At 36.9% G+C, this 26,789-nt stretch overlaps 1 protein-coding gene across 5 annotated transcripts in view; it reads left to right on the top strand.

The window, feature by feature from the left end:
• Positions 1 to 26,789, top strand: part of ARAP2 (ArfGAP with RhoGAP domain, ankyrin repeat and PH domain 2) — a 194,361-nt gene that overhangs the window by 69,202 nt on the left and 98,370 nt on the right. For all 5 annotated transcript variants that reach the window (XM_053901630.1, XM_019414538.2, XM_019414546.2 and 2 more), the window contains exons 10-15: positions 1,024 to 1,139; positions 3,970 to 4,169; positions 7,429 to 7,514; positions 8,269 to 8,451; positions 13,504 to 13,678; positions 14,137 to 14,271. In XM_053901630.1, coding sequence (XP_053757605.1) covers positions 1,024 to 1,139; positions 3,970 to 4,169; positions 7,429 to 7,514; positions 8,269 to 8,451; positions 13,504 to 13,678; positions 14,137 to 14,271 — 895 coding nt within the window. The remainder of the gene's footprint in view (positions 1 to 1,023; positions 1,140 to 3,969; positions 4,170 to 7,428; positions 7,515 to 8,268; positions 8,452 to 13,503; positions 13,679 to 14,136; positions 14,272 to 26,789) is intronic.

Here is a 26,789-nt window from a genome sequence, read left to right on the forward strand (position 1 = left end):
ACACAAATAAATAAACATATATATATATTTTAGTTTTTCTTTAGTATGGCTACTTTTTCTAGTCAGGTTTAATTTAGGAATTCGGAACACATTTAATCTGAACCTGTTCACATAGATAACTAATCTTTTGAGGTAGAGAATAATTATATTTTTAAAGTGTTGAGATAATGTGATAAGTCAAATTCCAAAACCCTATGATTTGATAATATTTCAAACTTTAATGCTTTTAGAAGGAAGACTTTGTAACCTTTTGCACAGTTTCTAGTTTTGGTGAGACAAAGTGAACACAGTAGCTGTAGGTATTGAACAGATGAGAGTTTTCATACCAAAATAGTATTAAAGGAGCTTAAGAATTTAATTGAAGGAGGAGGAAAGTAATAAAATATTGGAAATGAGATAAAATTGTAAAATAAGTAATGCTTTTGTGTGAGAGTAAAGGAGAAAATGTGACAGAGCACAGGTAACATCGCATAGTAAAGCAAAGAAAGACCAATCAGGCAGCTTGAGTTTCAGTCCCTTTCTACCATGTCCAGCTAGCTGCACCCTACATGTGACATTAATCTCTTTGGGCCTTGGCTTCCCCTTCTTTTTTATAAATACTAATTATACCAACCTCAGAGTGCCATTTGACTCCCCTAGTAGAAAATTGCTAGGCATGTGGTAAGGACTAGTTAACTCTTAGTTTCCCTTTCTGAAAGGATAAAGATGAAAAAGTGGCTAACTTTTAAAAGCAAGCATGTGTAGTTCAAGATCTGTGTCCTGGACAGCTTAACGTTTTATGTGAAAGAAGCCCATCTTTGATCCGTAGCCCAACTATCCAGCTTAGAATGGCACTGGGTTATCATGTATTTAGAGTGCCTACTTAAAACCACTGTCATTCCATCTTTAATGATTTATTTAATTCTACATATATATGTGTAGTAAAATTTAGTAGGATTTATTGGATTTTAAGGAATATAGTGGTACTTTCCAAATCCATAATTTTGTTCCTTTATAATGTGTTAATGTTTTTCTCCCAACTAGGATTTTAGGAGTGGACTTGGTATTACCATAATTCCTATGAATGTTGCAAATGTAAAGCAAGTGGTCCGAACTGTAAAACAGTCTTTTGAAATAATCACTCCCTACAGGAGTTTTAGGTAAGTTATACTTAAACGTTTTTGTTTGTATTATCCCAAGAAAGCTTGGGTGATCTACTTTTACATGGCTAGTGGTGGTTTTATTCCTTATAGATCACTTAATAAAATCATGTTGGTTCTTTTCCATTATTGTCTAATTTGTTAGCCAGTATATAAAAACACCTTGTAAAAGTGACCTGAATTATCACACAACCTACAAAGATACTAATTTCATGAGATTTGAGTCTTTTCTGAATACCTTTTTTCTTAGTAGGCTTGATAAGTATATTAATTTTTATCAACAATATATGAAAAATTCCTTCACATTTTGAAGGAATAAAGAAATAATATTACATTGCTTTTAAGCTGTATTTTTATTTACCTTCTTTTAGCCTACTCAAATGCAATCCTCTTTTAAAATCAATCTCTGATTACAATTTGCTCCATAATGATTTCCTAAAAGGAACTCTTGCTTAAAATAATGGTGGTGGATCTCATAGCACTTATTGATCAAATATATATACATAATGTTTATTTTGAGAGAGAGTGCACGGGCGAGCGTGCATCGGGGAAAAGCAGAAGGAGGGAGGGAGAGACTCCCAAACAGGCTCCACACTCAGTGCAGAGCCCAAAATGGGGCTCAATCCCACGAACACTTAGACCATTACCTGAGCTGAAATCAAGAGTCAGATGCTTAACTGAGCCACTGAGGCACCCCTTATTGATCAGATATTTTAACATTTCATTATATATTTGTTTATGGTATTCCTGTAATTGCTTCATAAGACAGGAATAACAAGTTCCTAATATGTTTTAATAATCTATAATGATTCCATAGCTTTAGTACACAGAAAAGGCATAAGTCAGTGTCTGTGAGCTCAACCACATTAATTCATTTGTCACAAATAATCAGCATATCACAGGGTAGTTTGCAGGTCAGAAGCAATTGTCAGAGGCCTTTGAAGGACTAGCGATTACTTAGCAACTTCAAAAATACTCCCATGTCGAGTACTCATTTTATCTGTCAGAATTCGTCTACTGGCTCAAATTTTGAGGAAAAAATAATCACCTAAAGAATAACAAACTTCATTTTCACATATGCAGATTCAAGCCTCAACTGAAAATGTAGACATTGCGTGAATTGTTTTTACTTATAGTACTTCTAGAAGACACAAAATATGTTGCGGGGTTTTTCCTCACACCAACCACTTCTCCAAATACCAAGTGGTTGTCCTACAATTCAGTACTGTTCTCACAGCAGCTACTAGGATTGAACATTAGACCCCACGCGTTGAGGGCTCAATCCCACAGAGCTGCCCTCACTTCACACTCGTCACAAGAGATGGGCCCCTCCACTAAGCCACACTTCTTTCCATCTTGGCCATAATCTGGACTCCCATGACCCCTGCTGCGCCAGATTCAGTAATTTGCTAGGATGGCTCACAGAACTCAAGAGGCAGTGTAATTATTATTACTAGTTGCTTATAAACAGTGCACCTCAGGGACTTCCAAATGGGAGAGCTGCACAGGGCAGGGTACAGGGGGTTAGTATGGCAGAGCTTCCATCCTTCCTGGGCACACCACCCTCTCAGCACTTCACTGTGTTCACCAGCCCATCTGAACTCTGTTGTTCAGGGGTTATTATTGGGGTTTCATTCTGTAGGAATGATTGATTGAATCCTTCGTCTTCGGTGATTAACTTAATTGCGAGCACCTCTCCCAGTCGGTTTGGGCTGAAAGGTCCAAGTCCCTACTCACTTCTTGGTCTTGCCTTGGTCTTTCTCCTGACCAGCTCCCATCCTGAAGCTATTTATGCCTCCAACGACAAATGATCTCACAAGCCTATAAAAGGCACTTATTACTCAGGACATTCCAAGCATTTTAGAATCTGTGTACCAGCAACTATTGGCCGTGACCAACCTCTATGTAATAAAGTAGAAACCACCTAAGAAGTTTATGAATATTACACTGATGATGGAAACAGAAAGTGCTTCAAAAAAATATCCATGTAGTTTACTGAGTTTCCTTATGGATTATTTGCACTGTGTTAGTAGTCTGTTGTTTTCATTATATTTCAAAACATTTTCATCTTCAGAACAGAAAATTTTAACGTGGAACATTTTGCAGGTCATTGACTGAGTTTGGAGCCCTGTAGCCCGTTTTGTGGCACATCGTAGGTACTCAGCAAATATTTCTTAAAGTGAGCCTGTGTTTACTGTTTTGTCCTTTTACTCAGGTATCCAATAAACACTAAGAATTAGGATAAATCAGAACATGACTAAAAATGAGTTAGAATTCTGTTAGAATAGTAATCACTTAAAACTTTTTTGATTTCTCAGTTTCTTAAAGCCATCTGGATGTTCTTCTAATTAAAAAAGAAAATCTATTTTTAAGACTGAAAAAAATCAAAATTTCTGGTGGGTGTTTTTGATAATTTAGTTTCAGACTATCATGGAACAGTTTCCTGGCAAAATAATCCAATAGTCCTGAAACACTGAAACTCTGCCAGTTTCTCATTGATTATTATATAACCACTGCTTAGGAAACATGGCCTCTTAAGTTAAGCTCTTGACCTAACAAGGTAATTTTTACATCCTGGTCAGAAAAATGTGCATGTTCATTTTGGTTTGAGATATGTAAACAGATTCATAAGCAATGTGGGATGTTAAAGGAAAAAAAAGTAGATTTTTAAATTAGATGATTTTTAACAGAAAAGACTATTCAGCTGCCTGGAAGGCATATTTTTCAGCTGCTGTTTAATTTGTGAGTGAAATGAATATGCAAACTGAACATACTGCTTAATTGGCCTTTACAAGGGAGATCGATAATGCAGAAACATTAATTGTTGCAGCTTTACAGCCGAGTCTGAAAAAGAGAAACAAGAGTGGATTGAAGCTGTGCAGCAATCGATAGCAGAAACTCTCTCTGATTATGAAGTAGCTGAGAAGATTTGGTTCAATGAGTCCAACAGGAGCTGTGCAGATTGCAAAGCCCCGGATCCTGACTGGGCATCCATCAATCTCTGTGTTGTCATCTGTAAGAAGTGTGCAGGTAATTAGTGATAAGTTATGCTCATCACTGTTGGGTGGCAGATTGGCACTGAATGCTCTTTATTGTCCTACGTAATGTGTTTCAGCTAACAGTTGTGGAAAAAGAAAAACAGAGAAAGCTTATTACATTTAAATTAAATTTAGAAATATCTTCTCATTCCAAACTTCTCTTATGCATGACTTAGATGTAGAAATTGATTTTTAAGCATGTAATCATTTTGTGCGCCTACTGGACCATGTGTGGAATTTATAAAGACAGTGTTGACATTTTTAGATTTTAAGGTGAGTGTGTTTCAGAATGTACCCTGAACACACGTGCATCTTTGTGTGATTTGCCCATCTTTCCCTCAGTTATATTTTTTAGGATGTATATTTCACATCAAGGTCATTCTGAGCTCTAAACTTGGTATACCACATCTGGTGTCTCTTTTAATGAGAGTTTTTATATAGAAGCATTTCCAAAGAGTATTGAGGTTTATGAGAGGAAACGGTACTATGGTTATCCTATTGTGACATTATAACTTACAGTCTGAGAGCTCAGTGTATTTGGGGGTTCACAGTTGTGAACACCTAACACACAGCTTAGGTGTGTGGTCATAGAGGTCTTGGAAAAGTTAGCCACATCCTAAACTTTACTTTCCAGCTCTACCAGGTACTGTTCTGGTCCTGGGAATTCAAAAGATGTGTAAGAGTTGTTATGTTCTCCACAGATCTATAAATAGTAATTTCAGTAGAGTATGATAAGGGCATGATCAGAGTTGAGTACAGGTTTCAACGAAAGAAAATGTAAGAAGAGTGCTACCGTAGCTCAAGCAAAGACTGGGACAGTTGCTGCAAGCCCTTAGTACTTTTTGAGAGCTCTGTGCTCCCACATTTCTTAGCACGCTAAGATTTTGTCAGGATGTAATTGACATCAATAGCAATAAGAAGAAGCATCAGCTATCCCCCCTCTACTTTGTATTTTTTCCCCAACCTTTTTTGTTCTCTAGGCTTATTGGAAGAGAGCTTCTGTCTTGTTCAAGGATATTCTTTCTACTTATGTCCGCTGCTTCTTCTCTCCTTAGGATCCTCACCTCATCACTTATTCCCTCTCTGTAATGATGCAACCATGGTTTCTTTTGTTTCTGCATATAGAGTTAGGCAAGTCTGTCCTGTTGACACTGGCTTCCGGAAAACATTCTATTCCTTTGTATCATTTTCTGTCTCTTTTCCCCTTCATAGACAGGGTGACTTTCAAGAGTAGAATTCTGCACAGATTTTCTTCATTTCTTTCACTTCCTGCTTTTTATTCATCCTGTAATCAGTTTTCTTTTCTCTGTAGTCCAGTAAAAATATTCTCACCATGTTTATTAATGCATTTTCTCTCTCAGTTTGTATGTGGTCAGTTCCTCTATTTATTGTCACCTTGGCGGTGTTAGACACTGCAGTATTTGACCACTGTGTCTCTCTGACTTTCCCTCCTCCCTTAACTTCCAAAATACCATCTTCTCTTAGTGTGTTCTTAATTCTCTGGTTATCCTTTTTTCACGTTACTTTTCCTTTGCCTGCTCCGAAGATAAAGGTGTTCCTTTCAGTTACATCTTCAATTGTCTTTCACTCTGATGTTCCTGAAGATGTTATTTATCATTTAAATTCAGCACTCACTCGTAAGTGGGCGATTCTCACTCTGTTGAACACCATACCCTTAGGTCTACCTACTGGAGTCTCTTCTTGGATTTGCTCAGGATAGCTCAAAAACAGCACATTAAAAATGGATCTCTTAGGGCATGTGGATGGCCCAGTCATGATCTCACTCTCAGCGCGGAGCCTGCTTCGGATCCTCTGTCTCCCTCTGGCTCTGCCCCTCCCTCGCTCATGCTCGCTCTCTCTCAAAAATAAATAAATAAACATTTAAAAAAATGGAGCTGTCATTGCTGCCCGACTCATTACATAACACTGAGCATGCTCATATATTCCACATCTTGGTCAGAGGCAATACTGTCTACCCTGCAGTCAAGCCTAAAGCCTGTGAGAGCCTCCTGACCCTTCCCCTTTCCTTAAAGCCCACCAAGTTCCATCCGTTTTTATCATCTAAGGATCTCTACACGTGTGCTCCCTTTGGTTTCTCCTCCTGCTGCGTCACCTCGGTTTGTGTCATTTCTTGCCTTCACTACTCCAGGGGTTCCTGCCAGTTCTTCTGCATGTTTTCTGAGCTTGACTTTTTTCTGTGTTACCTTTAGATCATCTTCATAAATGCAAACCTATGCATCTTTCTACCCTTGGGATTTTAGAAGCTTGTGCTCTGAGTAGTTTCCATTTTAACAAAAGGAGGAAAGGAACCTCTTCCCTAATGTAGAGAGAGGTGTGAGCTTTCATGCTCAGAGGCACACAATCCTTAAGATAAAGACAGTGTCTTAAATACCTTTGTTCCTTCTCAGCCTGGAAAGCATCTGACACATTCCTAGGTGCCCAGTAATGATGATTTATACAGGATAATTGAGTCGATGAGAGTAGAATGCTGGTTCTTATTCTCTGTCAGGCATAAGTATAGAATAAAGAATCCATTGAAGATTTTTAGACATATGTTTATTAGAGTTGTAATATGTAATATACAAAAAGTACTAAGGGCTTGCAGCAACTGTCTCAGTCTTTGCTTGAGCTAAGGTAGTGCTCTTCCTCCATATTCTCTCAATGAAACCTGTACTCAACTCTGGTCTTGCCCTTATACTCTACTGTAATTACTATTTATAGGCCTGTGGAGAACATATCAACTCCTATACATCTTTTGAATTCCCAGGACCAGCACAGTACCTGGTAGAGGTGGAAAGTAAAGTTTAGGATGTTTTCTCCAAGACCTTTATGACCACACACCTTGTTGTTGTTGTTGTTGTTGTTGTTGTTGTTTTTAGGATATCTGTGTTCACATACAAGTGATTTAAACACACCTGTCATAAAAGGTTTTGGTAACCTGTAATTGATAGTGAATTGCCACGTCATAAACATGCACACATATATAAGCGTACAGATATATACATAGTTTTAAAACTGTAGTTTTATACCACCACAAGGTAGTGATGAAGATGATTACTTTTATCCTTATCGTGGTTGGGTTTTCTGTATAATTATCACCACTACTCTTAATGCTGTTGGCATGAAAGAAAGTAGATATTGGTGTGTTTTCAGTTGAAAGCATATATACATGTACACATAGACATTTTGAAAAAAATAAAATACATTTACATACAAATTAAAATAGAAGTACAATTGTGTTTTGACTTCAGGACAACATAGATCTTTAGGACCAAAAGATTCCAAGGTTAGAAGTCTGAAAATGGATGCCAGCATTTGGAGCAATGAACTCATTGAGGTAAGTCTGACTTAACTGTGGTGGTAGTTAGCAGGGGTCCGGTAGTATCGAGCAGTGGAGTGGCATGAGTTACTTTAGGAGCTCTGCGAGAATGTTCTCACCACACTGTAAAAATGGCTTATAGTCTGATAGTGGTAGCTTTCGACTCCAACTTTTAGAATGCTTCTTAAATGAGATAGTTACTTTAAAAATAAAAAGTACAAGGAATCTAATAGTAACACCTACTTTTAAAGGCTTGACAGCTTTTTTATTTCTAAGCCAAAATTTTCTTTCTTTCTTTTTAACCCAGCATGGATAAAATATTAGAAAAGTGAATGAAAACATTTGGCAGAATTTTCTTTTCTTTCTCTTGGCCATGCTCTGTCATTAACTGCGCTCATCTGACTTTCTGTCTCCCATTTCCATTTTCTTCTTGGATTTTAGTACCACTCTCGACCACATTAACCCACCTACTCAGCCATTTTAAATGAATCTGTCTCTATGTGAGCTTCAAAAAATAATAATGCTTTTGCTGCAATTTGGTTGCTTGCAGTTTCTTTCCTAGCTAATCTTGTACTGTTATTAAAAGCAATGAGGCTGTATTTAAAATAGAAATAATATCTGCTTTCACATTCCATCTTCCTGAAAGATTTGGGTTTTTCATGTGTTTTTGCATATTTTATACTAAGTTGTATTTTAATTTGTGAGTCAGGTTTTTACAGATTCAAATACATTTTATGAACTGATACTGTTTTATAACTTTTTAACAATTCAGCTCTTTATTGTCATTGGAAACAAAAGAGCAAATGACTTTTGGGCTGGTAATCTTCAAAAAGATGAAGAATTACACATGGACTCACCCGTAGAAAAGAGAAAAACCTTTATCACTCAGAAGTACAAAGAAGGAAGATTCAGGAAGACTCTACTAGCGTCTCTCACCAAAGAAGAATTAAATAAGGTATCCACAATATTTAACAATAGATGTAGATCTTGATGTCTTTAAAAAACGTGTCAAAGGGGCACTTGGGTGGCTCAGTCGGTTAAGCGTCCAACTTTGGCTCAGGTCATGATCTCACAGCCCATGAGTTCGAGACCTGCGTTGGCCTCTGTGCTCACAGCTCAGACCCTGGAGCCTGCTTCAGAATCTGTGCCTCCCTCTCTCTGCCCCTCCACGACTTGTGCTCGCTCCCTTGCTCGCTCGCTCTCTCTCTCTCTCTCTCTCTCGCAGAAATAAACATTAAAAAAAAATTAAAAATATGTGTCAAGGATTTTGAAGAGTTTTAAAACATCCTTTACTGTCTGATAAAAGTATTGCTTAATGTAATTTTATTTCCATTTGTGAGATTGTACTATTTATTGATTTTACCATCATTTTACTTAAGAATTCATTATGAATAGTAGATAAATTCTTTGTTCATCACTTGAGTTTCTAGCTAACTTAGGTCCATTATTCTTTTTATCCCCATATTTATTTATTTATTTTTGAGAGGGAGAGCTCATGTATGAATGCACACAAACAAGCAGGGGCAGGGTAGAGATACAGGGAGAGAGAGAGAGAGAATCTCAAGCAGGCTCTTACACTGACCAAGCAGAATCTGATGCAGGGCTTGATCCCTGGAACCGTGAGGTCATGACCTGAGCCAAAATCAAGAATCAGATGCTTAACTGACTGAGCCACCCTGGCATCATCAAACCTAGTCCATTATTCTTAAAACTGTGACAACTTCCCTTATTTTAGGGATAGGACACTAAACAGAACTTCAGCTCATATACTGCTGACATTGTGTCACCAAAATCTACATCATTTACTCAGTGTATTGTTAGAAGCAATGGTTTGCTTTGTGCTGTTGACCTGAGGTGTTATTTGCCTTTGGCTGACTGATTCCAGATCTACTTGTGCCTGTTTTATGTTGCCCACTTGTTCTTTACCCTTTTGGCAAAGAAGCTGTTAAGCATCCTGCCTCCTTTCCTTTTTTAAATTGCTGCTTTGACTTTTTGTGTGTTAGGAGGCTTGTCTATGTAGAGATATTTAATACATGTGCTTTTTATATGCCTGTTGTTTTATTCTTAGAGAATACATTCTTCCATGGTTATCAGTTTTCTGGTATGCTTTTAGTGGCAGTGTTTATGGATAAAAATGCTCAAATAAGTAGCATTATGTTAAACATCTTGGAAAATAAACACATAAAGGCCTTTTTCATACTTCTCTAGAAATTATAAGATTATAAAATTGATTTACATATCAGATTAGTTCCCCTAAAGTAAGTTTTTAGTCTTTGTACATCTTTGGTAATAACAGAGTGAGGCTATCAATTGATTTTAAGGCAGTGAACGGCACACGAAAAATGAAGGATTGAATGGGCACCTGAGGTAGAGAAGAGTGAGGGAGATGGCAAGGGGGAGGCGCTTGGGAACTATTATTTATATAGGTTATTACTAAGACACAATTTTATTTTGGGTGGTAGTTTCATTGGTGTTAATTATATTATCAAAATAATAGACCAGACATGCGTGGAATACTAACAGGGTATCATTAACGAAGGATTACGATTAATTCTGTGCACCAGAGGTCCGTAATAAATAAGCATATAAATAGTAAATTGTGGATATGAGGAAGTAATTGTGATAAAGTTACAGAACCAGGGCGTATCTTCATCCAATGGTTTCTTGCTTTCTGATGGTGATTGGTGTCTTTTTAGTGGGTATACTGATGTCCCCAAATAAAGTCCTCTCTGCTACACCACACAGTTTCATGAGTTCAGACGTTAGATAAATCTTACATTAATTACTAGCAATTGCCTTCTTCCTAAGAATATTATAGAGAAGTATACCCATTGGGATTTATTTCTACAATGGGGTTCTTAAAAATGGTACTCTTAATATCAGTAAATAATTTGTACAAAAAATTTATTGAATATATATATTTTTAATTGGGATATAATTTACCTACAACATTGTATAAGTTTATTCAACCTATTGATTTGATACATTTATACAGTTGCAATATGATTACCATTGTAGTTGAAGCTAACACCTCTCTTACATCACATAATTATCATTTCTTCTTTTTTTGAGACCATTTAAAATCTTTTAACAATCTTGAGGTAAATAATACAACATTATTGATTATAGTCACTGCATTGTGCATTATATATCCAGAACTTATTTTCTAGTTGCAAGTTTATACCTTAAACAACATCTCCCCAACACCTCTTTCCCCCACCCCCACACCCTTTGGTAACCACAGTCTCTTTTTTTTTTTTTTTTTTAAGTTTAGTTTGAGACAGGGAGAGCAGGCTGCATGTGCGTGTGAGCTGAGGAGAGGCAGAGAAAGGGAGAGAGAATCCCAAGCAGGCTCCATGCTGACCACGTGGAGCCTGACTCGGGGCTTGAACTCACAAACCACAAGATCATGATGAGCCAGAATCAAGAGTCGGATGCTTAACTGATTGAGCCACCCATGCCCCTTGGTTCCTATGAGGTGGCTTTTTTAGATTCTACATTTAAATGATAAATAATACATATCTTTCTCCATCTGGCTAATCTCACTAAGCATAATGCCTTCAGCTTCCATCCATGTCCCAAATGGCAGGATTACCTTCTTCCTCGTGGCTGAATAATATTCCATTGTGTGTGTGTGTGTGTGTGTGTGTGTGCGTGTGTGCGTGCAGTATGTGTATACTATATTGTCTTTATTCATTCATCTGTTGATGGATACTTAGGTTGTTTCCATATATTGGCTATTGTGAATAATTCTTTAATAACAGATTGCAGATGTCTTTTTAATATTCTGTTTTTATTTCCTTTGGATATATATATATATATATACCAGAAGTAAGGTTGCTGGATTATATGGCGTTTGTATTTTTAATTTTTTAAAGAACCTCTATACTGCTTTCTTTAGTGCCCGCACCAATTTACAGTTCCACCAATAGTGTATAATGGTTCTTTTTTCTTCTACATCCTCAACATTTATCTCTTGTTCTCTTGATGACAGCCATTCTAATAGGTGTGAGATACATCTCATTGTGGTTTTGATTTGCATTGCCCTGATGATTAATAATGTTGAACATATTTGCATGTAACTGTTGGCCATTTGGATGTCTTCTTTGGAAAAATGTGTATTCAGTTTCTCTGCCAATTTTTCAATTATGTGTTTTTGTTGTTGAGTTTGTGTGTTCTTTATATATTTTCGATACGTACTCCTTATCTGAGGTATGGTTTGCAAATACTCCTTCCCATTCGGTAGGTTGCCTTTTCATTGTGTTGATTTTTTTTTTTTTTTTTTTTTTTTTATGATGTAAAGCAGCTTCTTAGTTTGATGTAGTCCCACTTGTTGATTTTTCCTTTTGTTGCTTGTGCTTTTGGTGGCGTCTCCAAAAAGTCACTGTCAAGACCAATTTCAAGGAGATTTTTCTTGTGTTTTCATGTAGGAGTTTTAAGGTATCAGGTCTAACGTTTAAGTCTTTAATCTTTTTTGAGGGCATTTTTGTGAATGGTATAACGTAGGGCTCCAGTTTCTTTTTTTCTGTATGTGGTTATCCAGTTTCCAGTACTATTTGTTGAAGAGACCATCTTTTTCCCATTGAGTGTTTGTGGTGGATAGATATTTATTGCACGCTCAACAAGTTCTGAGTTCTTTTTTAGGTTCTGGGAATACAATTGTGGTAAAACGCAAATGTGTTTCTTTTATTCATGAGAGTGGTAGTCAGGTAAAAGAGACTGTCCATGAACAGCCAGAGTTCAGTAAATACACCATAGCAAATACAGTCTTCTGTGAAGGAAAACAGTGTGGGGGGGGGGGATGAAAGAATAAGAGTAAAAATACACATGATTTAAATGAGAAGACAAAGGCTATTGCAGAAGATGGGATGTTAGCTGGTATTTTTTCTAACACCCTCATTTTGCAGATGAGGTCAGCTAAGACCCAGGGAGGAGAAGGGATTGCCTAAGATCACCTAGCAAATAAGTACAAAGTCAGATACAAGTCAGGCTGTTTGATTCTGATGCAAAGGAAGTTATGTTGGTTGGTGAGACTATGGTAGGAAAGGTAAGTACATTTTTTAGTAGTTGACCATCCAGGGCTGGAACTGTGAATGCATCCTGAGACCTCTTGGCTGTATACCCCAGAGCTGCAAATGGGGATGCTAAATGAGCAATTATTTGGAAGTTGCATTATAGAGGGTAAATTAACCAGTGATCTGTCCAGGTGCACCCTGTCAAGAAGGAGGTGAAATGGTGAGTCCTGGGCTAAAGAGTTGGATGGAATCAGGTGCTGAAATCACAGGGTTTGGAAGCCAGAAAAGTAAGGAAGCAGAAAGAAGGGATGAGAAGAAGTGAAGGATAAGTGAAGGCATAAGTGAAGGATAAGTGAAGGCAGCTTACTCAAGGTAACAACAAAAACAACAACACAGTTAGGTTCCAGAAGTTCCTAGCCATTTGTACAATAATGTATAATGTAAGTATTTCATGTTGTTAATTATTACCTCCTGCTTGCTCTTCCTTCTCCCTACACATAACTCCACACAAAAGAAAAGATTCTGTGTTTGCTTTGCACTCATCTTTCAGATTCCCAAATCACAACAATGGTTTAAAAAATTATATAGATCTTGATTAGGCTGAAAAGTACATACATTCAGCATTCATATGACAAAAGATTTAACAGGTACTTGATTATTACATTTTAAATATTTTGCAGTTTCTGAGCACTAGCCATTATTATAGTACGTAAGCATAAAAAATGTCTTCCTAAGCAACTACAATGGATTGGAAGGTTTGGAACATCCCAGCAACAGAACAATGAATTAAAACTTGGAGGTCTGTAATTTACATTCATACAAAGGCCTTTTGAGCCTGTTGCTTAATTCAGGGCATACTTCTTGTTAGTTTTCCTGGTTAAAAAAGGAATACGAAGTTCATCTTATAAATGGTTTGGTAGGCTTACACTCATTTTAGTAGCTAGAATTGTGTTTTCTTCCCTTAATAGGTCTTTTTTTCTTTTAACGACCAGGCTCTGTGTGCTGCTGTAGTGAAACCAGATGTTTTGGAAACAATGGCTTTGCTCTTCAGTGGAGCCGATGTCATGTGTGCAACTGGAGACCCTGTGCATAGCACCCCCTATCTGCTGGCCAAGAAGGCGGGGCAGAGCCTGCAGATGGAGTTTCTCTACCATAACAAATTCTCGGGTTAGTCCCTGTCCCTGCATTAGCCTGGTCTCTTCTCACATATCCCTGAAATGACCGAAGCACAAATCTGTTTATTTCTCAAATAAGAAGAACCATCAGAATGAAGACAAGTGTGATTGTTAAAAAGATGGGGGATGTTGAGGACCATATTTGTTTCATTTCAGGGAAAATGTTTAGGAAGTAAATCTCGTATATTTCTTTAATCTTACAAATTAAAAATTAAAATAGTTAATTCCATGTAATTGTTGTCACCAAATTTAATTTCCATATGTGGATAATAAATATAACTGCTTATTTGCAAATTCTGTGCAAAGTAAAATATCTCTGTATATTTATTCTGTAGTGAATTTGAAGTAACTTTTCTTCTAGCTCAAGACTCACCTATATATTCATAAGCAAAGGGAAATAAATTATGTACATTTTAGATTTCACATGTATAATTTCTGTAATTTTTCCAGATTTTCCTCAACATGACATTCACTCTGAAGGTGGATTAGGTCAAGAGCCTTCCCAATCCATGTTCCTCTGTGACTTTTTGTATCAGGCTTCTGCCGCTGCTTCTAAACTTTCTACAGAGAAAAAACTGCTTGAAGGTATCTTTTCTGCTGCTTTTAGATTTTGTTATCTGTAAAACTTTATTTCATTATCAAAACAATTATGTTTAAATTATGATTTTTTCCCCTTAAGATGTTATATTTGATCTTGCAATAGAGAAGTCTTTTTTTGAGGGTTTCTAAATGCTTCAAGGCACAGATAGTATTTCATGCTCAGCAGCAGGGATTTACCACTGGGTTGGAATGCTGTGTGAATTCTCAACAAAATTCACTGATGTCTACTTGAGGGCCAGCTAACTCTGTTTCAGGATTTAAGGGTTATTCCAAAGAAATGTGAAACTCAGCCCTTTTCCTTGGGGACAGACACCCTAACTGGTGAGATTAGGTAGATAAATCTCAACACATAGGCAGAACTGACAAGCTTTCAGTACCTATTCTATCGGCATACTAAGTGATATGAAGTAGTTCAGTTCTGATTATAAGTGTATGCATGTATAAGTAGAATCAAGCTTAAGCATGGTTTCAAAAAATGATTGGAAGTAATTCAATTTAACAACCTATTGTAGGTTTGGGGAATTATCAGAGCAGTCATGTGGGCATTTATCCATCTCTGCATCCAGCTCCTGTGTCAAGCATGTGCTAAGCATTAGGAATTACAAAAATGAAAAAGACACAGGTCTCATGCTCATTGTTGAATACATATGAACTAATTTGAGAAATGTAGGCAGAAAAATGTAATGAGATCTGTCTTACTGGAACAAAGAGAATTTAAGAGAGATTAAGCTGTACAGGCCAATTGGTGTTGGGTGTTTAGAGGCTCAGGAGACTAGTATTAATTCCCTAGGCGGTGTAATCCAGCTGTACTACTCTATCAAAGGAACAATAGGATAAAAAACTCACTTTAGGGTGTTAATCCTGATTCTTGTGCATTTAAAGTGATTATTTCAATATAAATGCTTTATGTCCAAAGAAATGATATCCCTAAGTAGAATTATATTTTTTATTAGATTTTCCAGAAAACAGTAGCTATCCTTTAGTGAGCAGGTACTATGTGTAAAGCATTGCTTTAGGGACTTTATGTACATTGACTGTAATCTTCATAATGAAAAATGGAGATGCTCAGCATGAAACAGAATTTTACATCTGATTTGTGTTATAATTGTTATTGTAATGCTTTGACCTGGTCCAAGTGTGATGGCTGGTGACATTTTGAATTTAGATGTTTTTGGTTCCTTCAGCAATTGATTTTTAAATATCTCCGTTTACTCAACATAACCAATAATAAATGAAGATTTTATAGAGATTTTTTCATTTTCTAGTGCTCTTTAGTATTTACCCTTACGTAGTCAGAAGTTGGTCAGAAATGGGGAGGGGAGTACCTGAATAATCTATGAATTGACTGTAGTAATTATTAAAATAATCAGATAGTAGGCAGTTAATGTACTTGTAAATAAATTTACAGATATTCTAGACTATTTCTTCTGAATAGTGGGAGACCTTATATCCACCCTTCAATCACTTATAAAAAGATGAAATAGGGAAATTGAAACATGAGATTTTCTTTCGAAAACTTCAGTGTATCATAAGCACTCAGCAGTTAAAAATAAGCTTTCATTTATTTTTTTGGCAAAAATAAAATACAAAATAAAAAGCATTGAGCTTGTAATATTTATAGACTTAATGGTTTGTTTTAATATTTCCTTGAAATAGATTGCTTTTCTTAATCACTTGAGGAATAAATTAATATTTAAAATTTGTGACTAAATCATTCTTTCCTTTTATCTTTTAAATTGACTATGGATTTAGAAACTGGTGCATTCTTTGTATATGTAATTTAATTAGGGATGTTTTCTCATTTTGGAACATCCTGTTTTAAGAACTATGAAATTAAGCTTTTGTACTTTGGCTGTGTAGCACAACAGATACTATTTTATTGGAGAATAATCTCCTGGTAATGCACTCTTTGATGATCTTCATTTTTTCCATCCAGTTTGTCAGCAAGTTCTATCATTTCAAACTCAAAATAGATCTTGAATCAGTTGGCCCATCATGTACTCTGGGTTGCAATGCCTCCCTTACTTGTCTCCCAATAACTACCCTAGTTTCCTTCCAAATTATTCTACAAAAGCAGATTTAATGATAATTTTTATGATTTGTCAATTCACAGGTCTTATATTTTCATTGTTTGAATATATTTAGCAGCTTCCCATTCCAGAATATAGCCCTATTCCTTATTATGACCTAAAAGACCTTCCTGTCCCTTCCCTGCTTCATCTCATATCGCTCCTCCCTACACTCACATGCCTGGCCACACGGTTGTCCTCTGTTTCTACAACACGTAATGTTCTTTTCTGACCTTCTGGACTTTTGTAGTTGCTGTTCATTTTCAAGGAGGTCACTTCCCCCAGTCTGGCTTTTTCTCATTTTTCAGGCAACAGTTTAGTGCTACTAGAGAATGCTGTCGCTGGCAGCTCTTTCCTTTCATAGGGTGCTGCTTGTTTCCATCATAGCATCTATGGCATGAAGATGATCCCTCCTTTATGGATTTGTTTCTCCCACTCTCTGGAGTGAGAACTCATTGGGGCATTGGCATTTGCTGGCTTATTCAAGCTTATCAAATCTTTGGTGCCTGAAATAGTGTCAACACATAGTAGTCATGTGTAAATACATATTGAATAAATGTCCATTTCTCTAATCAAGTTATTACCAGTGTAAAAGTGCAAGAGACTTGTTGATATTTTGTCTTTGACTTGTGCCTAAAATATATAATTGCTGGTCAACAGACATCCGAAAAGATGCTGAACATCACTGATCATTAGGGAAGTGCATCTCCAAACCATCTTACACCTGTCAGTGTGGCTAGGATCTAAAAGACAAGACATAGATGTTGGCAACGATGTGGACATCCCTCATGTGCTGCCGGTAGGGATATAAATCAATGAAGCCACTGTGAAACACAGGATGGCGATTCCTCAAAAAATTAAAAATAGAAGTACCATATGACCTGGTAGCGAAAACAGTAATTCAAAAAGATATATGCAGCATTATTTACGATAGCCAAATTATGGAAGCAACCTAAATGTCTATCCATAGAAGAATAGATAAAGGCGATGTGGTATATTTATATATACAATGGATTATTACTCAGCTATAAAAGAGAATGGTATCTTGGCATTTGGGACAATATGGATGGACCTGGAGGTTATTATGCTAAGTGAAATGAGTCAAAGCAAATACTATATATAAATTCACTTACATGTGTAATCTAAAAAGCAAGACAAATGAACAAATAAACGAAGAAAAAAACCCCAGAAACACAATCATAAATACAGAGAACAAATTAGTGGTTACCAGAGGGGAGGGGGTTGGAGAGGAGGGGCAAAATGGTGAAGGGGATTAAGAGGTACAGATTTCCAGTTATGAAATAATTAAGTCATAGGGATGAAAAGTACAGCATCGGGAACATAGTGATATAATAATGTTGACAAATAGTGACAGATGGCAACGTGCTTATCACAGTAAGCATGCATAACGTATAGAATTGTCAAATCACTGTTGTGTACCTGAGAGGTATGTTGTACAACTGCAACTCATATAACGTTGTATGTCAACCAGACTCCATATATTTTATATATATAATTACTGACACAAAACATTTTTTTTCAATAAGTGTCTACTTAAAAATGAAGAAAGGGGCACCTGGGTGGCTCAGTTGGTTAAGCGTCTGACTTCGGCTCAGGTCATGATCTCATGGTCCGTGGGTTCAAGCCCCGCGTCGGGCTCTGTGCTGACAGCTCAGAGCCTGGAGCCTGCTTCAGATTCTGTGTCTCCCTCTCTCTCTCTGACCCTCCCCTGTTCAGGCTCTGTCTCTCTCTGTCTCAAAAATAAATAAACGTTGGAAAAAATTTTTAAAAATGAAGAAAATATGGAACTATCAAGAAACAAAGTTCCATTTGTTTTGTGTGTGGTTTTGTTTTTTTTTTTTCCTTCTTTGCTCTCTCAAGATGCTGCAGCGGTGTTACTCCTATCGGGAACCATCTTTATGGGGAAAAAATGAATTATTTGGAAAGATTTGGAGATGAAAGTGTGTTTGTCACCTTTGGCCCTGGCTGGCAAGCATCTGGACTGCACCCCTCTGCCAGTGCTTGTCAGGACAGCCATAGAGCAGCATGATTAAACAGGAAGAAAACAGGATAAAATGCATGCAGTCCTTCAGAGAGTTACGAGAGACTTCAAATTGTCACTTCAGGTTTTCAGGATTCGAAGTTTCTAGTCTCAGGTTATGAAGACTGATCTGTAGTTTTCTTTTTCTTTTTTTTTTTTTCTCTTCTCAATTTAGTGTTCATGAAAAGAAAGATTGATAGCTCATATTAAACCTAAGTATAGAGCTGAACAGTAGCATCCTGGTTTTGTTTTGTGTTTTCTCCTCTTAACTGTATTTTTCCCCCTTGGTGTATTACTGTCATTTGTTGACACAGTGTTTGATTTTTTAAAAAGCGAGTGGTTGATACGGTTTACTAGAAACTCTATATCATCTATTTATATTTAATTTCATATATTAGCATTGAGGAATTTTAAGGATCTTTTGTTCTATAATGCCTGGCTTGTATAGTCTAAAAATGTTTCTTCAAGGCTAAAACACATTTATTTTAAATGAAAAGAATTCCTAGTGTGTATTCCTATTTTCAGTGAATGCTGAATACCATCATTTTAGGAAATTCTTCATCAGGAACCAGCTTCATGGTTTCAAAAAATAATAGTTTTGTTTTAACTATCTTAGATTTACTCTGCATATATGTATTCCAAGCCATGACCTCTCCTTTCTCCAGTATGTTTTAAAAATGGGCTTACATGCTTCACATGTATAACAGGCACAGAGAAGCAGTATGTAAAGTAGGTTCCCAGAGCCTGGCTGCCTGAGTTCTGCTCTCAGCTCTGATGCTAAGTACTTGTGTGATCTTAGCGAAGTCAGGTAACCGTTTTGTGCCTGTGGACAGGAAGGGATGTGTAATAGAACTAACCTAATAGGGGTTTTCTGAGGGTTCAGCGAGTTAATGTAAATAAAATGTGCGGCAGAGGGCATGGCACATATGATGATAGGATGAGGAACAGCAGAAGCAGCAACAGGGGGCTATCTGTATACACAGCTGCTTCTGATTTCCAGTTAGCATCGGAGTTCATACATATTCTGCAGGTGGTAGCCGACAGCCAGTGTACCCAACCACAGTATTCACATCGCTTCACAGTAGTGTTTCAGGAGGTCACCTCTGGAGCCCCTTTATGTGTGTTTGAATAAATTCCAATCATGTTTTTCTTCCCTGTTCTGAATATCAACATTGAACGGAATGAGCACCCTCTCCAGCCAGTCCAACTACCATACACACCAGCTTTTGTCAAACAGCTTGTATCTTGAGAGTCACCCTCTCTGTGGCCCCAGTTTTATTTCTTGTGGACATCATCTGGTTAACTGGTTAACAGTAAGACTTCTTCTGTAGCAGAGAGGGTATTCTCAAAGTCAGAGTTAGGAGAGCATATCTGAATTGGGCTAAGCAGACAGGTGCAATCCAACGTGAGCTTTTCATTGCTTCCCAAATGAGTAAGAATGCAAAGGTTTCCTATCACAGCTTTGTTATTATAAATCCTCAAAGGTAACATCTGTGCCTGCCTTGACTGACCTCTGGCCCATTTCCACTTAAAAAAAAAAAAAAGACAAATCAAGAGTTATAGTGATGATAATCCTATAGAAATCCCCTCAAGTCCATATTTCTAACTTAAAATGAGTTCACACTCACCTTTTTAAAGGATCTGTCGTTTCTTTCCCATTAGAATTTACATAATTAGACTCTGCATTTACATTTATTTTATGCATTGTGCATTTGGCACTTCTTGTTTAAGACCTTCCAATGACTCCCACTTGTCTGCTGAGAAAGGAGCAAAGTCCTGAACACCTGTACTGTGAGACTGCTGGGGCCTGGCCTCTGCTGTCTCTGCTGTGCCTGTCTTCGTCTTTCCTATTTGCTAACTTCACGTGTAATCCGGTTCTCTGGCCAAATAGATTTTTGGAAGTTTCCCCATTCCTTGACTTTTCTCATAGTGTTCTTTCCCAGAGTTATGGAGTGATTGATTGCACCTCCAAATGTATTTTTGACTACTTTAGAAACCTGTCTTTTTAGTCATGAATAACAATTTCAAAAGCGTTTTTTTTGTGAAATTTTTTATCATTGTAGTCTGAGGGTGGCTTCCTCCATGAATGCTTCTAATCCCTAAAGGGACCCCCCCCCCCACCATAGTTCTTATTCTAACCACATTTCCCCTTAGATTGGATTGCAAACTGTATGAGGACAAGGGGCGAGATTCCTAATCTGTGCCAGTAATTATCTGCGTACTCAGTAAATGTGCATTGTTTTGCATTATTCTTCATGAAGATTATTCTCATCATCGGAGTGCATTGTTTTGAAGTTATAACTCCAGTTGATTAGTATTTTGACTTTTCCTTGTCGTGTATTTTAGAAATCTGCCATCAATATTCATTTAACAATTATGGCCTATCATGATTTTCATACAACTCTGCAGAGTACACACTGTGACTCAGGATCCAAGGCTCCTGGAAACTCAGTATATCACCTTCCAAGAGGCTTCAATTGGGTGTCTGTGAGCATTCCTTTCTGGTGCCCATGAAGAAATTCTTTATGCTGTTTTCTTCTTCCAGTCATGATTCAACTTTTCATTTGGCAGTATCTCAGAATACAGTGATCCCAAGCTCTCAGGATTTCCACCTTTTAAGTGTTTCTCCTTGTGATGTTTTTTTGAGACTAAACACATTATCTTCTTCTACTTCTCTCCCCACTCTACATATGATAAAGGGCAATTTAAAGAAGAGGATGATAACTATTTTCTTTTAACTTTTTGTTTTTAATTATGTTAACATAATTTCCAACTTAGAAAAGTTACAAGCATGGTACAAAGAATTCTCATATACCCTTTGCCCAGACTTCCCAAATATTAATGTCTTACTTTGTCATTTTTCTTTCTGTGTATGCATGTATATATGTACATACATGTGTATGTGTGTGTATGCGTATGTTTAGAGTTACTTAAAAGTAGGTTTCAGACATTATGCCCTTGTATCCCTAAGTATCTCAATGTTATTTCTTAAAAAGAAAGACATGCCCTGATATAACCATGCTATAGTGATCAAAATCTGGAAATTATCTGATCTACAGATTTTATTCATTACAGCTGTGTGTATAAACCTTATTTAGTAGCTTTAACATCTGTAGATCTAATGTACATTTGAAATGCAACATTAGGCGTTGCTTATATAATTTGATTCTTGGCAATAACTATAGTTTAAGAGTTTGTACAATCTCTAGAGTCCAGAAATGGGGTAGTGAGATGATAATTAAAATATAATTAGTTTTAACTCCCAGAGACTGAAAATTTCAAATATTTTTTTCTTCCTAGAATTCTTTTTTTTAATTTATTTATTTTGAGAGAGAGAGCATAAGCGGGAGGGGCAGAGAGAGAGAGAGAGAGAGAGAGAATGTCAAGCAGGCTACACACTGTAAGTACAGAGCCAGACATGGTGCTTGAACTCACAAACCATTAGATCATGACCTGAGCCGAAATCCAAAGTCAGACACTTAATCGACAGAGCCACCCAGATACCCTGCTAGCATTTCTTTTTTAAAAACGTTCAAATTTAATATTTTACCTCACTTATTCAGAGAGTCATTTGGCAAACTTTACAGACTTTGAATTACATCACTAAAACCTGTAGAAAATAACATCTTTCAGCATTTAATTTTCATGCTAGTGTCTTTCACTAGGAGATATATAGGATGACTAATGGGTTTTTTGCTCAATGAGCAAAGCTCATTGTTTAAGTTCTTTAAAATGGGAGGTAAAAGGGAGTGATGAAGCTTAATAACCAATTTTGGTAATGCAAAGACAGATTATATAAAATCACTGTGTCTGGTTGGTGTTCATCCCTTTCATTTGAACTCTTGGATTTATTTATATTTTCATTGTTTAAGTTTCAGTTGAGAAGTAAACAAGTAGTGACATGGGTACTTTAGAATGTATAATAATATAAAACCCACTAGAAGAGTGAAATAATAAATACTTCATATTTGCACATAATTTTTAGAATTCAGTAGCAGTAGAATGAGCCTGAATAGACCCATTTCCAAAATGACACTTTCTTTCCAGCCCCACTATCTTCCATTAGACTCCACTCTAGCCAATAAGCATTGCCTCTTTTTTTAAAAAAAGGACCCAAAATTTTACTTTCAGAACTAAAAGAGATAAAGCATATACAGTCTTTAGGAAGTAGTTTCTGACTTCCATTATTATGTTATTCAATTTGGTTGTAGCACTTAAAAACTTCTCCTCCCCCCTTTACCATTTTAGTGGTCAATAACAATCATCCTTAGCTTAAGTTTTGTTTATACCAATATTGCTTCATGTGTATGGGCCATTATTTATATTCATGGCTGCATTGTCTCAGATATTCTGTTAACCTGTACAATTTACTTTCACAAATGAAATTCTCATAGTTGATGCATTAGCAGAATTTGGCTCATTCTGTACCTTTAAAGTGTGTTCCATGGTGACATTTTTGTAGTCAGGTCGTCAGGTCTTCTGTGTGTAGTTCTTTGACCCTCTCCGTTATTCTTGTTCGTCAGCCCTGAACCATTTCCAGTTCTGGCTCATCAGCTCTCCTCCACCTTTATTTGGATCCCTGTGTGATTTCAGACTAATTCTTGCTACCCTCTAGAATTGCTTGTTTCTCTTATTAGAGAATAGCTTGGCCAGTGTTTTCCATCTATTTTTCTTGCTTCTGCTTTCAGACCGTTGAGATTGCTGAGAATTGCCAGTTAGGGAACCATGCCTTTTGAGTTGGCCACAAATTCATGCGGGTCTGTTTTTTGAGTTTGGTTTTAACCTAATCTGGTTGCAGCATGCTAATTGGTGATCTTTATAAGCAACTTTTTTTTTTTTTTTCTAACTTTTATTGTACCAAAGGAAAGATAAAATGGTTTCAATGGAAAACAGATATTTGTTCCTTGTTTTTTCATTCTTGGACATTATTCTTTGTTGTTGATAAATTCTTTTCCTCTGATCTTTTTCTCTTTTTTTGGAAGTAATATTAGGATCTTCCAGCTCCATCATCTTGTACTATGTTTTTTCTCCCTCTTTTTTTGGGAAAGTTTCTTTCTAAGCTTTCTCTCTTTTTTTATTTAAAAAAATTAAAATTCATGATTCTATTTTTAATTATCAAAACTTTTTGTGTTCTTATTTTTTCTTTTTAGAACATGCTGTACTTGTTTTAAAGCTACACTATCTTTCCTTGACAGTCTGGTATTTATAGTTTTAAAAATTTAATATTTTGATTTTGGTCTCTGTCTTTTATGTTGGAAGGTTTCTTTTAAATGTTTGGGATCAGGTGTGAGAAGACTCCATGAGTCTCTTTCTGGGAATGTTGGGATTGGGGTATTGGTTATCACTGGCTTCAACATTTTGTATGAAAATGTGGGCAGGTAACTAGGAGTCTGTAGAATGACACATAACCACTTTTTTTTCCAGATGGTACCTTATCTCTGCCTCAGGACAATGCCTAGAGGCCCCCAGGTTAGAATCTGTCTGGTCCAGTTTCTCCAGAGTAAAGGACCCAACTTCCACATGAGTGAGGAGGCCTTGTTGCTTAGCTGCTTTAGCACAGGGGAGAAAATGAATGGACTTTACTCCCTTTATATGATAAACTTGTTTCAGCTCTACTTCTCACCCTACACTTCTTTAGGTATTAGCCTCTCACGTAATTTACGGAACTTTGTGGAACATTACTTGCTGCCTGTTAACTTCTTCTGCATGTCTGAAGGTACCAGCTTTTGCCTCTGAGACAAGTCAGTCATTTGCTATGTACTGTGGATCTCTTTGGTTCTTTGTCCTTTTGAGTTTGTACTGTCTCTTCGCTGTCATTCTGTTGTGGTTTTGGGTGGGAATGGAGATACATACATGGACCCATCCGGCTATGCTTAAAAGTAATTCCATTTATGATTTTCCTGTTGGCTCTTTAACACATTGCTTATTTTTGTATTTATTTTAATACAGAGTTAGCAACCTCATCTGAATCATCTCCATAACTAGTAACTTTACTTTCCAGTTTATGAAAATAATAATTTTAACAAACTTTCTCTAGGCTATGCAGTGTGATGATTCTTTTTTTTTTTAAATTTTGTTTTGTTTATTTATTTTGAGAGAGAGAGAGAGTGAGCATGAGCAGGGTAGGGCCAGAGAGAGAGAGAGAGAGAGAATCCCAAGCAGGTTCCATGCTGTTAGTGTAGAGCCCCATGCAGGGCTCAATCTCATCAACTGGGAGATCATGACCTGAGCTGAAATCAAGTCAGATGCTTAACTGACTAAGCCACCCAGGCGCCCCTACAGTGTGGTGATTCTTGAGAATAGAAAAAAAACAGTCCTCGTTATCAAATAGCTTATAGCATTTCTGTATAAACACATTTAATTTGCTACATTGTTCAAATTGCAGTTATATTTAAAAATATTATTTTAAATTGTCAGTATATATTTAAACAGCCACCTATAAAGACACTTCTACATGCTTCACATGTACTGCATCCTTTGATCACCACAGCAATCCTATGAGTTCGATGGTTTTCTTATCCTCATTTTGAAGATTGGGAACCTGAGAGAATGGTGAAGTTGTATTTCAGGAGTACCCAGTTAGTGATGAAGGCTTTGTTAGAATCCAGAGTCTTTGACTTCCAGTTCCACCTTCTCAGGGGCTGCATGGTGCTAAGGATGCCACAGAAAGATACTTAGTTCAGCCTGATGACAATAAAAGTTTGGAGACGAGTCCCAAGAGAGATTGTGCCTAAGCCCAGTCTTGGAGAAATTGGGCTAGCTGGGTGGAGTACCATTTTAGTTAAATAATCTTCTTAGCTCAAGATCTGTCTTTCCAGTTCTTCTTTTTATTCTCTTATCTTTTTGAGAAAGAAAACATTCATCTTCCATTCAGCTTGGGAAACATTTTTGGATGGTCTGCCATTTGCCTTACCATATCTCGTGCCTTCATTTGAGTTTATGATATCCTTTTTTATTAATGGCATAGGCTGTTGATCTATCCTGACTGGTTTCATTTCTTCCCAACTTGGCTTCTTTCATAAGATACTAAGTAAACTAGGCAGTTGCCTTCCTACAAGGAATACCAACAGATACCGTTTTCAGCCCATCTTTTATTAGATTTCTTTGCTGTATTTAATAGTGGTAATCATTCCTTTTTGGAAAGCTTTGAGCCTTTCTGTTTTATACACTGTCTCTTCTCATTTGCTTCATTGCTTTTTGTCCCCTCCTACTGCTGCTTATAATTTAGTTTCCTGAGATTTTATCCTTGGTTGGTTTAAATTTCCAACTGCTGCTTGTGCTCTAAAGACTTTCAAGTTGTTGAGCCCTTTCCTTGCTCCAAGATGCAAATCTATAGAGTGATCTGTCTCATAGGTGTCTCTACTTTGATTTCCAACAGATATCTCCCAGTCAGTCTAAAAGAAAACTCACTGCACTCACTAAAACAGTTTGTACTTTATTTTCTTTTAAATAAAAGTGGACCTTATGGCCAACCTTGTAATCAAAGCTAAAAATAATGGTATGACCATTTATGAGCTCTTCCTTATTCCCTGAGTTTAACATTATATGTTTCATCTCCTTAAACCACACAGAGACATGCATACTTTTCTCTCTCCCTCTTCTCTTCTCCATCTCCCTCCTTTCAACCCTTTCTCCCCATCCCTACTACGACTGCCCTATGTTTGGCTGTCTTCATTTCTCACCTAGACTTCTGTTGGCAGTGTCCTAACTGGTCCCCTGTCTCTGGCCTCACCTTCATAAATCTGTATTCCGCAGTAAGCAGAGTATGTAACATTTATCTCTGATCACATTCCTGTGCTGAAACCATTTCAGTGGCACACCATGAGCTACACAATCAAAGCTCAGCAAACTTCTCTGAAAAGAATCAGGTAGTAAATTATTTAAGCTTTGCAAGCCACATGATCTTTGCTGCAACTCAGCTCTGCCCTTGTAGTGGGAAAACAGCCACAGACAATCTATAAGTGAGTAGATGTGGCTGTATTTTAATAAAACTTTATTTATTAAAAACATGTGATGGTGTGGATTTGGCCCGCAGGCCATAATGTGAAGACCCCTTACAATTTGATTTTTAAATTCCCTAACCAAGGTACTGCAGGTTATGGCTCCTTTATTCTTTTGCATACCTACCTAACATCAACCACAGTCTTACTTTTTACACTGCATTTTTTACTCTGAATACTCCGTGTAGACATCAGTCCTTGCTGTTTCCGAGTTGTTTGCAGCAATCTCTTTATGGATCTGTCTGCTTTTCTGGTCATCAATGTCACAGTTATTTTTGTCTTGTACATTCCTTGTTACTAGATTGTAAATTTTCTGAGAGCAGAGAAAGTGACAACTGTATATCCCATGCAGCACTAGCATACTCTTTACACAAAATAGGAAATCAGTAAATG

Source organism: Panthera pardus, unplaced genomic scaffold (assembly GCF_024362965.1).
Source record: "Panthera pardus isolate Hobbes unplaced genomic scaffold, ASM2436296v1 HiC_scaffold_13, whole genome shotgun sequence".
Lineage (NCBI taxonomy): Eukaryota > Metazoa > Chordata > Mammalia > Carnivora > Felidae > Panthera > Panthera pardus.